Here is a 13,019-nt window from a genome sequence, read left to right on the forward strand (position 1 = left end):
CTTTTTCACATCCAATATCTGACACCTGGTATTAGTTGCCCACAAGTATGTGTCTGAAGAATTAGGCAAGAAAACTAGAAGCTGCATTTTGGAGGGCTGACCAGGCAAAGAAGTGAAAAAGCTTTACAGTTGTGTCAATATAAAGGGCATAGAATGGATATCAGGCAGTTGGAAACACACAAAAGCTGACACTATTCTTTTCCCTTAGCAGCTAAACGAGAAACCTCTTCTGCTAATCAGTTCCTGCTCTTGACCATTATTATGTCAGTCTCAACATGTGGGATTGCAATAATACTAATATACCGGCTCTGCAGTAAGTAATATTGTACCATTGTAACAGTCTCAATTTCCCGATCTCTAAAAGTAGCAGTCAGCATCTCTCCAAGGTTTTAGCCTATTTTATTCTCATTTTTGAAGTAAATCGATGGAAACTTTAGTGTTTCACTTGTCTCAGCATGTTCTGTTCATTCACTGAACAGATATTTCTTGGACACCTACTATGTGCCTGGCACTTCACTAGGCACTGGGTTACATAGATGAGAAATCATCTGCCCTCAAGACACATTCTAGTTTAGTCTTTTCATTTTCCCCCTAGCTGTATAGTATTTTCTTGGAGACACTGGAGGCTTGCTAACTAAACTGAAAACATATTTTATATAAAGTGATGTTCTAATTTTTGATGTGGAATTGGAGGAAATGCAGAATGACAAGATTTGGGGGCAAGAATCATTTTCTTGGAGAAGATCCACTGATAAGAGATGTAAGCAACTACATAGTCACAGGTGATTTTACCAATTCTCAATTCTTCAGATTTTTTTTTTTTTTTTTGCTTTTTAGGGCCACACCTGTATTATATAGAGGTTCCCAGGCTAGGGGGTTGAATAAGAGCTGCAGCTGCCAGCCTTTGCCAGAGTCACAGAAATTCCTGATCCAAGCTACATCTGTAATCTACACCACAGGTCACTGCAACACCATATCCTTAACCCACTGAGCAAGGCCAGGGATCAAACAGGCATCCTCATGGATACTAGTCAGGTTCATTACCACTGAGCTACAATGGGAACTCCCAGAATTTATTTTTGGATAAAAGATAAGGAGTGGATGAGGAAAGAAGGGATATCTAGAGTATTTTTTCCCAATGAATTAAATTTTTTGGCCTTACACATATACTACCCTCAGTCGTAGTAATTAAATAAAGAGGAACTGCTAGGCCAGTGCTAAGGATATAATCAAAATGAAGGAACACCAACTTTTCTTGGAGTAGAAACCATATATACTAAGCAAAGAAAATTCGAAGACCAACATCTGCTGATTTGCCCTTCTTTCCCAATATCAGAGCTTGAGGAAGTCATTAGAAATTTTTTGTAGAGTTCCCATTGTCTCAACAGTAACAAACCTGACTAGTATCCATGAGGATGCAGGTTTGATCCCTGGCCTCGCTCAGTGGGTTAAGGATCTTGCGTTGCTGTGAGCTTCAGTGTAGGTCAGAGACGTGGCTCAGATCCCGTGTTGCTGTAGCATAGGCTGGCATCTGCAGCTCTATTTTGACCCCTAGCCTGGGAACTTTCATATGCTGCAGGTGAGACCCTTAAAAAGAAAAAAAGAAACTCTGTATTATGAACAACCCACACACAGCTAGGATAAAGAGATCTGGTGGGCTCAAGGATATTTCTAATAAGCTGCCCATCCTGACCCCTATAGTTCAGCATTTTTCATCCTTAGTACCTGACTTTGGGGGCTGGATAACTGTTTTAGGGTGCTGTTCTGTGCATTGTAGGATGTTTAGCAGCATCCCTGACCTCTACTCACTATATGCCAATAATACCTCTTGCTCTAGTTGTGACAACCAAAGATGGCTTAAAGTATTGCCCATGGGGGTGGTGATGGTGATGGTAGAAATCACCCCTGGTTGAGAACTACTGCTCTAGTTCTAAGCCAGATGAAGTTTTGCTGAAACACATGGGCAAAAGTTACCTATCTAGATTTTTTTTTTGTCTTTTCTAGAGCTGCTCCCATGGTGTATGGAGGTTCCCAGGCTAGGGGTCTAATCAGAGCTGTAGCCACCAGCCTATGCCACAGCCACAGCAACGTGAGATCCGAGCTGCATCTGCAACCTATACCACAGCTCATGGAAATGCTGGATCCTTAACCCACTGAGCAAGGCCAGGGATGGAACCCACAACCTCATGGTTCCTAGTCAGATTCATTAACCACTGAGCCACGACGGAACTCCCCTATCTAGATTTTTAATGCTTATGCTTATCTTCAAGGACCTGCTGCTCCAAGACAGAGAAGGAGGAGGAATACGGAGAGCATGGAAACGGAAAGGATCTCCCCAATCTACACAGGATCTGTGGAAGGACCAGGCACCTAGAGGTAATCTCCTTTTGCTCTTCTCTACCAATGTGGGATGTGTGAGATATTGTGGCTCATGAGTACAGGGTTTTTCTCCTTTCAGTACCAAATTTTTTACCTACTACTAACTCCTCAAAATCCTCATTCCAAGTACTCAAAGGAGATGGCTGGCACTTCTCCCCTTTCTCCCCACATAAAACTTGCTTTTGTAACCTCTTCCTTTGCTGTGCCATCCTGCCATCCTGAAATGTCCCCCTCTTATTGATCAACTCAGTGTCTTTCAGTATCTTACAAATGTACTGTACTACATGAACTAACTCCTTATTCTGATTATTCCTTTTCCCCTGTATCCCTCAGCACCGATGGACACAGACTGGGGTCACTCCATACTAATTCAGTTAACATCTCATTGTCCTGTCTGCCTCTTACTAAGAGTCATTCTATTGACCCAATCACAGACCAACTTCCTAAAGAATTACTTCTCCATGTCATTTTCCCACTTAAAAACTCAGAAGAAGAGACAAGATTCAGATGGTGGAATAGAAGGACTTAAGCTCACCTTCTCGCACAAAAACACCAAAATTACAACCAACTGCTGAACAACAAAATAGACTGCAAACTACCAAAAAAGATATCCTACACCCAGAGACAAATAAGAAGCCACATCAAGATGGTAGGAGGGGTGCTTTCATGATATAAGCAATCTCATACCCACTGGGTTGGCAACCCAGAGATTGGAAAATGACTATCACAGTAGTGAGAATTCTGAGCCCCACTCAGGTTCCTACACCTGAAGGTCTGGCATTTGGAGGAGGAGCCCCCGGGCAGTTGGTGTTGAAGGCCAGCAGGGCTTGTGCCCAGGAGCTCCACAGGACTGGGGGGAACAGAGACTACACCCTTGGAGGACACACACAGGTGTTTGAGTGCACTGGGTCCTAGGGCAAAGCAGAGACTCCATAGGAATCTGGGTAAGACCTGCCTGTGGTTCTTGGAGGATCATCTGGGAAAATACCATGGGGGAAGGACATTGGAGGCAGAGGTCTCTGGAACAATCATCATCGTGATCTCCCCTGGATGAGATGATTTTGGAAAAATCTGGCCCTACCCATCAGTGCTGAGAAGCCCCAGGCCAAAAAACAAACAGGTTGGGAACACAGTCCCTCCCATCAGCAAACAGGCTGTCTAAAGTCCTCCCAGGCATTTAGCCACCTATAATCACACCCAGAAACAAAACCCCACCCACCAGAGGGAAAAGGATCAGTTACACCTACCAGTGGGCAGGCACCAGGGCCTCCCATCAGGAATCTTGTAAGAAACCCCCAAATCAGCATGTAAACTCAGCCACTATGGAGAACAGTTTGGAGATACCTTAGAAATCTATACATAGAGCTTCCATATGACCCCGCAATCCCACTCTTGGGCATCTATCCGGACAAAACTCTACTTAAAAGAGACACGTGCACCCGCATGTTCATTGCAGCACTATTCACAATAGCCAAGACATGGAAACAACCCAAATGTTCACCGACAGATGATTGGATTCGGAAGAGGTGGTATATATACACAATGGAATACTACTCAGCCATAAAAAAGAATGACATAATGCCATTTGCAGCAACATGGATGGAGCTAGAGAATCTCATACTGAGTGAAATGAGCCAGAAAGACAAAGACAAATACCATATGATATCACTTATAACTGGAATCTAATATCCAGCACAAATGAACATCTCCTCAGAAAAGAAAATCATGGACTTGGAGAAGAGACTTGTGGCTGCCTGTTGGGAGGGGGAGGGAGTGGGAGGGATCGGGCGCTTGGGCTTATCAGACACAATTTAGATTTACAAGGAAATCCTGCTGAATAGCATTGAGAACTTTGTCTAGATACTCATGTTGCAACAGAAGAAAGACTGGGGGAAAAATGTAATTGTAATGTATACATGTAAGGATAACCTGACCCCCTTGCTGTACAGTGGGAAAATTAAAAAAAAAAAAGAAAAAAGAAACCCCCAAATCAACTTCTACAACAAGGGGGCAGACATCAGAAGCAAGAGAGTCTATAACCCTATAGCTTGCAAAAAAGGTGACCACACAAAGATATATATAAATGAAAAGGCAGATAACTATGTCCTAGATGAAAGAATAAGAAAACCCCCCAGAAAAACAGCTAAGTGATCTGGAGATTAACAACATCCATGGAAGAGACTTTAGAGAAATGATAGTAACTATAATTCAAGATCTTGGAAAAAAGCAGGAGGCAAAGGTCGATAAATTTTAAGAAACTCTGAACAAAGAAATAGAAGACTTAAAGATTAAGCAAACAGAGATGCAAAATACAATAAATGAAATAAAAAATTCACTAGAAGGAACCAATAGCAGAATCCAGGAGGCAGAAGAATGAATAAGCCAGGTGGAAGACAGACTGTTTAGAATCACTGACGTGGAACAGAAGAAAAAAGAAATGAAAACAGTCTAAGAGAACTCAGGGACAACTTTAAATAGAACAACATCCACATTTTAGGGGTGACAGAAGGAGAAGAGAGAGAGAGAAAGGGCCAGAGAAAATATTTGAAGAGATTAACAGCCAAAAACCTCCCTAATATGGGAAAGGACTCACTCACTCAAATCCAGGAAGCTCAATGATTACCATATAAAATAACCCAAGGAGGAACACCCCAAGACACATTAATCAAACTGACCAAAATTAAAGACAAAGAGACAATATTGAAAGTAGCCAGAGAAAAGCAACAAATAACATACAGGGGAACTCTGATAAGGTCACTAGCTGATTTTTCAGCAGAAACTCTGCAGGCCAGAAGGGAGCGGCATGATATACTTAAAGTATATGAAAGGAAAAAACCTCCAACCAAGAATGCTCTACCCAGTAAGGCTCTGATTCAGATTTGAAGGAGAAATCAAAAGCTTTACGGGCAAGCAAAAGTGAAGACAATTCAGCATCACTAAACCAGCTTTACAACAAATACTAAAACAACTTCTCTAGGTGGAAAATAAAGGGCCACAACTAGAAATAAGAAAATTACAAATGATAAGGCTTACCAGTAAAGGTAAACATATCATAAAGGTAGGAGATCATCCACGCACAAATATACTACCAAAACCAGAAATCGTGAGAAGACAAGAGTACAAATGCAGGATCCTGGAGATGCATTTGCAATTAAGAGACCAGAAACTTAAAATAATCTTGTATATATACAGACTCCAATATCAAAACCTCATAACCAAAAATCTACAATAGACACACAGACAAATAAGAAAAAGCAATCTAAACACAACACTAAAGACAGTCATCAAACCACAAGAAAAGAGAACAAGATGGGTAGAAAAAAGACCAACAAAAAGAAATCCAAAACAATTAACAATATGGCAATAAGAACATACATCTCAATAATTACCTTAAATGTAAATGGACTAAGTGCTCCAACCAAAAGACACAGACTGGATGAATGGATACAAAAACAAGACACATATATATGCTGTCTTCAAAAGACCCACTTTGGTTCTAAGGACACATACAAACTGAAATTTCGTGAGCAGATGGAAGAAGATATTCCATGCAAATGGAAAACAAAAGAAGGCTGCAGTAGCAATACTCATATCAGACAAAATAGAACTTAAAGAATGCTACAAGAGACAAAGAAGGATATTACATAATGATCAAAAGATCAATCCAAGAACAAGACGTAACAACTGTAAATATATATGCACCCAACATAGAGCACCTCAATGTATAAGGCAACTGCTAATTGCCTTAAAAGGAGAAATCAACAGTGACACAATAATAGTGGGGGATTTAAACATCCCACTTACAGCAATGGACAGATCATCCAGACAGGAAATCAGCAAAGAAACACAGGCCTTAAATGATGCATTAGGCCAGATGGACTTAGTAGTTATTTTATAGGATATTCTATATAAAAGCAGCATATGAAACATTCTCTAGGATAGGTCAGATACTGGACCACAAATAAAGTCTTGATAAATTAAAAAAAACCCTGAAATCATATCAAGCATCTTTTCTGACCACAATGCTATAAGACTAGAAATCAATAACAAGGAGAAAAACTGCAAAACACACAAAAATGTGGAGACTAAACAACATGCTACTAAACCAATGGATCACTGAATAAATTAAAGAGGAAAGTAAAAAATAACTAGAAGCAAATGACAACAAAGACACAACAATCCAAAACCTATGGGATGCAGCAAATGCAGTCCTAAGAGGGAAGTTTAGGAGTTCCCATCATGGCTCAGCAGAAATGAATCTGACTAGCATCCATGAGGATGAAGGTTCGATCCTTGGCCTCGCTCCGTGGGTTAAGGATCTGGCATTGCTGTGAGCTGTGATGTAGTTCCAAGATGTGGCTTGGATCTGATGTTTCTGTGGACTGTGGCACAGGCCAGTGGCTACACCTCCAATTCGGCCCCTAGCCTGGGAACCTCCATATGCCGCAGGTGCGGCCCTAAAAAGACAAAAAAATAAATAAATAGGAGGGAAGTTTAGACTAATACAAGCCAACTTCAGGAAACCAGAAAAATCTCAAACAACCTAACTTTACACCTAAGGCAACTAGAGAAAGAACAAACAAAACCCAAAGTTAGCAGGAGAAAAGAAATCATAAAGATCACAGCAGAAATCAATGAAATAGAAACAAAGAAAGCCATGGAAAAGATCAATGAAACTAAAAGCTGCTTCTTTGAAAAGATCAACAAAATGGATAAATCTTTAGCCACACTCACCAAGAAAAAAAGAGAACTCAAATCAATAAAATTAGAAATGAAAAAGGAGGATTTACAATCAGGACATCACAGAAATACTAAGGATCATAAGAGACTACTGCAAGCAAACATATACCAATAAAATGGACAACCTAGAAGAAACAGACAATTTCTTAGAAAGGTACAATCTTCCAAGATTAAACCAGGAAGAAAGAGAAAAGATGAATGGGCCAATCACAAGTACTGAAATGGAAACTGTGATTTAAAAACTTCCAAAAAACAAAAGTCCAGGACCAGATGGTTTCAGAGGCAAATTCCATCAAAGTTAGATAAGAGCTAACACCTATCCTTCTGAAACTATTCCAAAAAACTGCAGAGGAAGAAACACTCCAAAACTCATTCTATGAGACCATCATCACCCTGATACCAAAACCAGACAAAGATACCACAAAAAATGAAAATTACAGGCCAATATCATTGATGAACACAGATGCAAAAATCCTCAACAAAATACTAGCAAACCAAATCCAGCAATATATTAAAAGGATCATACACCATGATCAAGTGGAATTTATCCCAGGGGTGTAAGGATATCATATCCACAAATCAATTGGTGTGATACACCATATTAACAAACTGAAGAATAAAAACCATATGATCCTCTCAATAGATGCAGAAAAAGCTTTTGACAAAATCCAACACCCATTTCTAATAAAAACCCTCCAGAAAGTGGACATAGGGGGAACCTACCTCAACATAATAAAGGCCATATATGACAAGTCCACAGCTAACATCATTCTTAACAGTGACAAGCTGAACGAATTCCCACTAAGATCAGGAATAAGACAAGAATGGGAGTTCCTATTGTGGCTCTGTGAAAACGAACCTAATATCCACGAGGATGCAGGTTCAGTCCCTGGCCTTGCTCAGTGGTTAAGGATCCAGCATTGCTGTGAGCTGGGGCATAGGTTGCAGAAGCGGCTCATATCCTGTGTTGCTGTGGCTGTGGTATAGACTGGCAGTTGCAGCTACAATTTGATCCCTAGCCTGGGAACTTCCGTAGGCCACAGGTGTGGCTCTGAAAAGAAAAAAAAAAGAAAAAAAAAAGGAATAAGACAAGGATGTCTGCTCTCACCACTTCTATTCAACATAGTTTTGGAAGTCCTAGCCACGGCAATCAGAGAAGAAAAGGAAATAAAAGGAATCCAAATTGGAAAGAAAGAAGTAAAACTATCACTGTTTGCAGATGACATGACACCATACCTAGGAAATCCTAAAGATGTTCCTTAAAGACAGAAAACTGTTAGAACTCATCAATGAGAGAGTTTCCATCGTGGCTCAGTGGTTAATGAATCTGACTAGGAACCATGAGGTTGCGGGTTCGATCCCTGGCTTTGCTCAGTGGTTTAAGGATCCGGCATTGCCATGAGCTGTGGTGTAGGTTGTAGACGCGGCTCAGATCCTGCATTGCTGCATTGCTGGTGGCTACAGCTCTGATTCGACCCCTAGCCTAGGAACCTCCATAAGCCACAGGAGCGGCCCAAGAAATGGCAAAAAAAAAAGAACTCATCAATGAATTTGGTAAAGTTGAAGGATACAAAATTAATACACAGAAATCTATATACTAACAATGAAAGATCGGAAAGAGAATTAAGGAAATTTTCTCACTTACCATCACATCAAAATAATAAAACACCCAAGAATAAACCTACCTAAAGAGACAAAAGACCTGTACTCTGAAAACTAGCCTGATAAAAACCCTCCACTGGTGAAAGATATCAAAGATGACACAAATAGATGGAAAGATATACCATGCTCTTGGGTTAGAAGAATAAATATTGTCAAAATGACTATACTACCCAAGGTGATCTACACATTCAATGCAATCCCCATCAAATTACCAATGGCTTTTTTCCCCCCACAGAACTAGAACAAAATATTTTAAGATTGGTATGGGACACAAAAGACCTGAAATAGCTAAAGCAATCCTGAAAAAGAAAAATGGAGCTGAAGGAATCAGGCTCCCTGACTTCAGACTATACTGCTAAGCTCTAGTCATCAAAAGAGTATGGCAGTGGCACAGAAACATAGATCAATGGGAGAGGATAGAAAGCCCAGAAATAAACCCAAGCATCTATGGTCAATTAATCTATGACAAAGGAGGCAAGAATATACCATGGAGGAAAGACAGGATCTTCAAAAAGGGGTCCTGGGAAAACTGGACAGCTACATGTAAAAGAATAAAATTAGAACAGTCTCTTAACAGCATACACAAAACAAACTCAAAATGTATTAAAGATCTAAATGTAAGACCAGATACTATAAAACTATTAGAGGAAAACATAGGCTCAACACTCTCTGACATAAACCACAGCAACATCTTCTCAGATCCACCTCCTAGAGTAATGAAAATAAAAACAAATGAGACCTAATTAAACTTAAAAGTTTTTGCATATGCAAAATGAAAAGACAATCCACAGGATGGGAGAAAATATTTGCAAATGAAGCAACTGACAAGGGATTAATCTCCAAAATATATAAACACCTCCCACAGCTCAATATCAAAAAACAAACAACCCTATCAAAAAACGGCCCAAAGATCTAAACAGACATTTCTCCAAAAAAGACATAGAGATGGCCAAAAAACACATGAAAAGATGCTCAACATCACTAATTATTAGAGAAATGCAAATCAAAACTACTATGAGGTGCCACCTTACACCAGCCAGAACGGCCATCATCCAAAAGTCTACAAACAGTAAATGCTGGAGAGGATGCAGAGAAAAGTGAACCCGATTACACTGTTGGTGGGAATGTACAATGGTGCAACCACAATGGAAAACAGTATGGAGGTTCCTCAAAAAACTAAAAATAAAATCATACAATCCAGCAATCCCACTCCTGAGCATCTATCCAGAGAAAAATCATGACTCAAAAAGATACATGTACTCCCACGTTCATTACAGCACTACAAACAATAGCCGAGACATGGAAGCAACTTAAATGTCCATCAACAGAGGAATGCATAAAGATGTGGTGTGTGTATATATATATATAATATATATATATATTATATATATATATATACACAATGGAATATTACTCAGCCATAATAAAGAATGAAATAATGGCATTCTCAGAAACATTGGTGGACATAAAAATTATCATACTAAGTGAAGTTAGACAGTGAGAGACACACATCATATGGTATCACTTATATGTGGACTCTAAAAAAAAGGATACAAATGAACTTATTTGCAGAACAGAAACAGTAAGACTGAAAAACTTATGGTTATCAAAGGGGACAGGGGGTGGGGGAAGTAGACGGGTTGAGATGGAAATGATAAAAATTAAGTTGTGATGATGCTTGTACAACTATAAATATAATAAAATTCATTGAATAAAGAGACTTCAGTGTCTAGAGGAAAAGCTTCAAAACTTCTAACTTTCCACATTCCAGGTGACCTCTTCAGTCTAAATATATTGTTGTTTCAATTGTTCTTCACATGGCAGTTTTCCAGAAACTGTTCCATGTGAACACATTAGACGTCTATAAATGGTGCCCAAGACTAGATTTAATCTGATTCTGCATACAATAGGGTAATTACTACCCAGGATCTGATATGTTCTTTCTGTTAAGGAATCCTAACACAGCATCAGCTTTTGTGAGTCACACTATTAACTTACATCAATTTTACATTATCCTAAATGTCCCAGGTCTTTTCAGGTAAAAGAAAACATTGGGACATTAGAATCCAAGAGACTGATAGAAGATCCAGGGTGGTGTAGTCTCTGTAAACAGTTCAGTTTTGACTTGTGAAGGTTAAAGTAACATCTACATTAAAAAACGAGGGTCTGCAGAATTTCTTTAAAATAAAATGAGACAAATATAACAGGTTATTATTTTTATTTTTTTGTTTTTGTTTTTTGTCTTTTTACTATCTCTTGGGATGCTCCCATGGCATATGGAGATTCCCAGGCTAGGGGTCCAATCAGAGCTGCAGCCACCAGCCTACACCAGAACCACAGCAACATGGGATCTGAGCCGGATCTGAGCTGTGACCTACACCACAGCTCATGGCAACGCCGGATCCTTAACCCACTGAGCAAGGGCAGGGATCGAACCCGCAACCTCATGGTTCCTAGTCAGATTCGTTAACCACTGAGCCATGATGGGAACTCCCAACAGGTTATGTTTTTTACAAAAGCATTATTTCATTTCATTTTGTAAAAATCTCTATGAGCAATATCTCCATTTTATGGGAGAGAAACCCAGTGCTTCCAGAGGTTGAGTGATCTGCCTAAGGTCAGACAGGGAAGGAGCAAAACCAGGACCCAAACTGGACATCAAGCTCAGGTTCCTTTTAGGATACCATAGCAGCTTATATGTACTTCCCCACAACAGCCTCTCAGCTTCCTATCCTGTTTTCTTTTCATTTCAGCTTCTTGCTTATTTCTTACAATGCCCTTTCCAGGATGCTCCCCTCAGTTCTGCAATTACCTAGCATTTCCCTGATTATCTTCAAAGACTTCTGCTTAGTTAGCTGATACTTCCTAATGAAGCCACGAACTCAGTCTCCTACACAAGCCTTCTGTGGCCATCTTGTCCAATTCAAGCAGTTCTGCCTCTGAATGCTGGAACAGTGCTATTTCCAGCACATCACTGTCCACCCTGGGTTTATTTTCATGTGCCATGTCTTATGTTCTTCACCAAATCATTGGCTTATTAAGACCAAGCATGCTCAACAAGCCTTTGTTTACCCCACACATAGATGAATGAGTGCCTTGATCGATAATGTTTGGTTGGTTGGTGACAGATGGTAGTTACTATTTACCTGCTATTTCATGTGGTAAAAACTGTCAGATTTGTCCTAAATTCTCTCACAATTTAGACTTGCCTTTATGTTGTTTAGTCATCAAGATTAACATCTACAATGTTACCTCAAGCTGGGAATAACTTTGCAGTAAAAAAAAAATGTAAAATTTTTAAATGTTTTCTGCAGGTCCCGCCTGAGACTGACCTCTTCTTGGAGCTTCCTGAGATGGCCAGGGTTATCCCACCTTGCCCTTCATGTATCATGTATCTGTTTGCAAGGAGCCTCTCATTCCAGCGGCTTTGCAGAAAGTGACTGGAGGAGTATGGTGGGGACAGAAGTTAGCTCTAGTGATGCTGACCAAGGATTTGTAAACACAGGCCTTTTTTTTTTTTTTTCCTTAACCCAGTGAGCCACAATAGGAACTATGGAAACACAGAATTCTGTAGGCCTGGAGGAAACATTAGTGAATACTAGTCCTTTTTTTCCTTTTTTATGGCCACACCTGTAGTGTATGTAAGCTCTCAGGCTAGGGGTAGAATTGGAGCTGCAGTTGCCACCACAGCCACAGCCAAAGCAACACTAGATCAGGGCTGGTATCTGCAACCTATGGCAGAGCTTGTAACAACACCGGATCCTTAACACACTGAGCAAGGCCAGGGATCAAATCTGCCTTCTCATTGACACTATGTGGGGTTCTTAACCCCTTGAGCCACAATGGGAACTCCATGAATACTAGTCTTACCAATGACAGGGTACTGAAATTCTGGGAGGTGACCTGAATTGTAAAGGCCAAGGCTAGAACCCAGATTTTCCTGGCTCTGGTACTCTTTTCCTTCATCTATCTAGCTCTGTGCTATTAACTGGTATGTGTACACACACACACACACGCACACACACAGTTAAAGTGCTTCTGGAAACAGTTTATCCAGTATCAATCTTCTCTACCAGGTTCAGGAGGAAGTAGAGCTATCCAAAACTAATTTCCTCTGATATGTAATGCCAATGACTTATACACTCCAAAGCAATAGCTGGGTTGGAGAGGGTGGTTAGTGTGGGTTAAAGATGCACATTCTGGAGTTCCTGTTGTGGCTCAGTGGGTTAAGAACCCAA

General features: G+C 40.1%; 1 protein-coding gene across 4 annotated transcripts in view; it reads left to right on the forward strand.

Annotated features, from left to right (window-relative positions):
* The window catches only part of CD80 (CD80 molecule), a 33,527-nt gene extending 21,053 nt beyond the window's left edge, over positions 1-12,474 (forward strand). The window contains exons 5-7 of one of the 4 annotated variants that reach the window (XM_047791532.1): positions 212-313; positions 2,271-2,376; positions 2,713-3,775. In XM_047791532.1, coding sequence (XP_047647488.1) covers positions 212-313; positions 2,271-2,374 — 206 coding nt within the window. In that variant the 3' untranslated portion in view covers positions 2,375-2,376; positions 2,713-3,775. Of the gene's footprint in view, positions 1-208; positions 314-2,270; positions 2,377-2,712; positions 3,776-12,095 lie in introns of those variants that run through there. The other 3 variants (XM_047791523.1, XM_047791519.1, XM_047791513.1) reach the window with 3 other exon arrangements.
* The last annotated feature ends 545 nt before the right edge of the window (positions 12,475-13,019 follow it).

The sequence above is a fragment of the Phacochoerus africanus genome, chromosome 1 (genome assembly GCF_016906955.1).
Source record: "Phacochoerus africanus isolate WHEZ1 chromosome 1, ROS_Pafr_v1, whole genome shotgun sequence".
Lineage (NCBI taxonomy): Eukaryota > Metazoa > Chordata > Mammalia > Artiodactyla > Suidae > Phacochoerus > Phacochoerus africanus.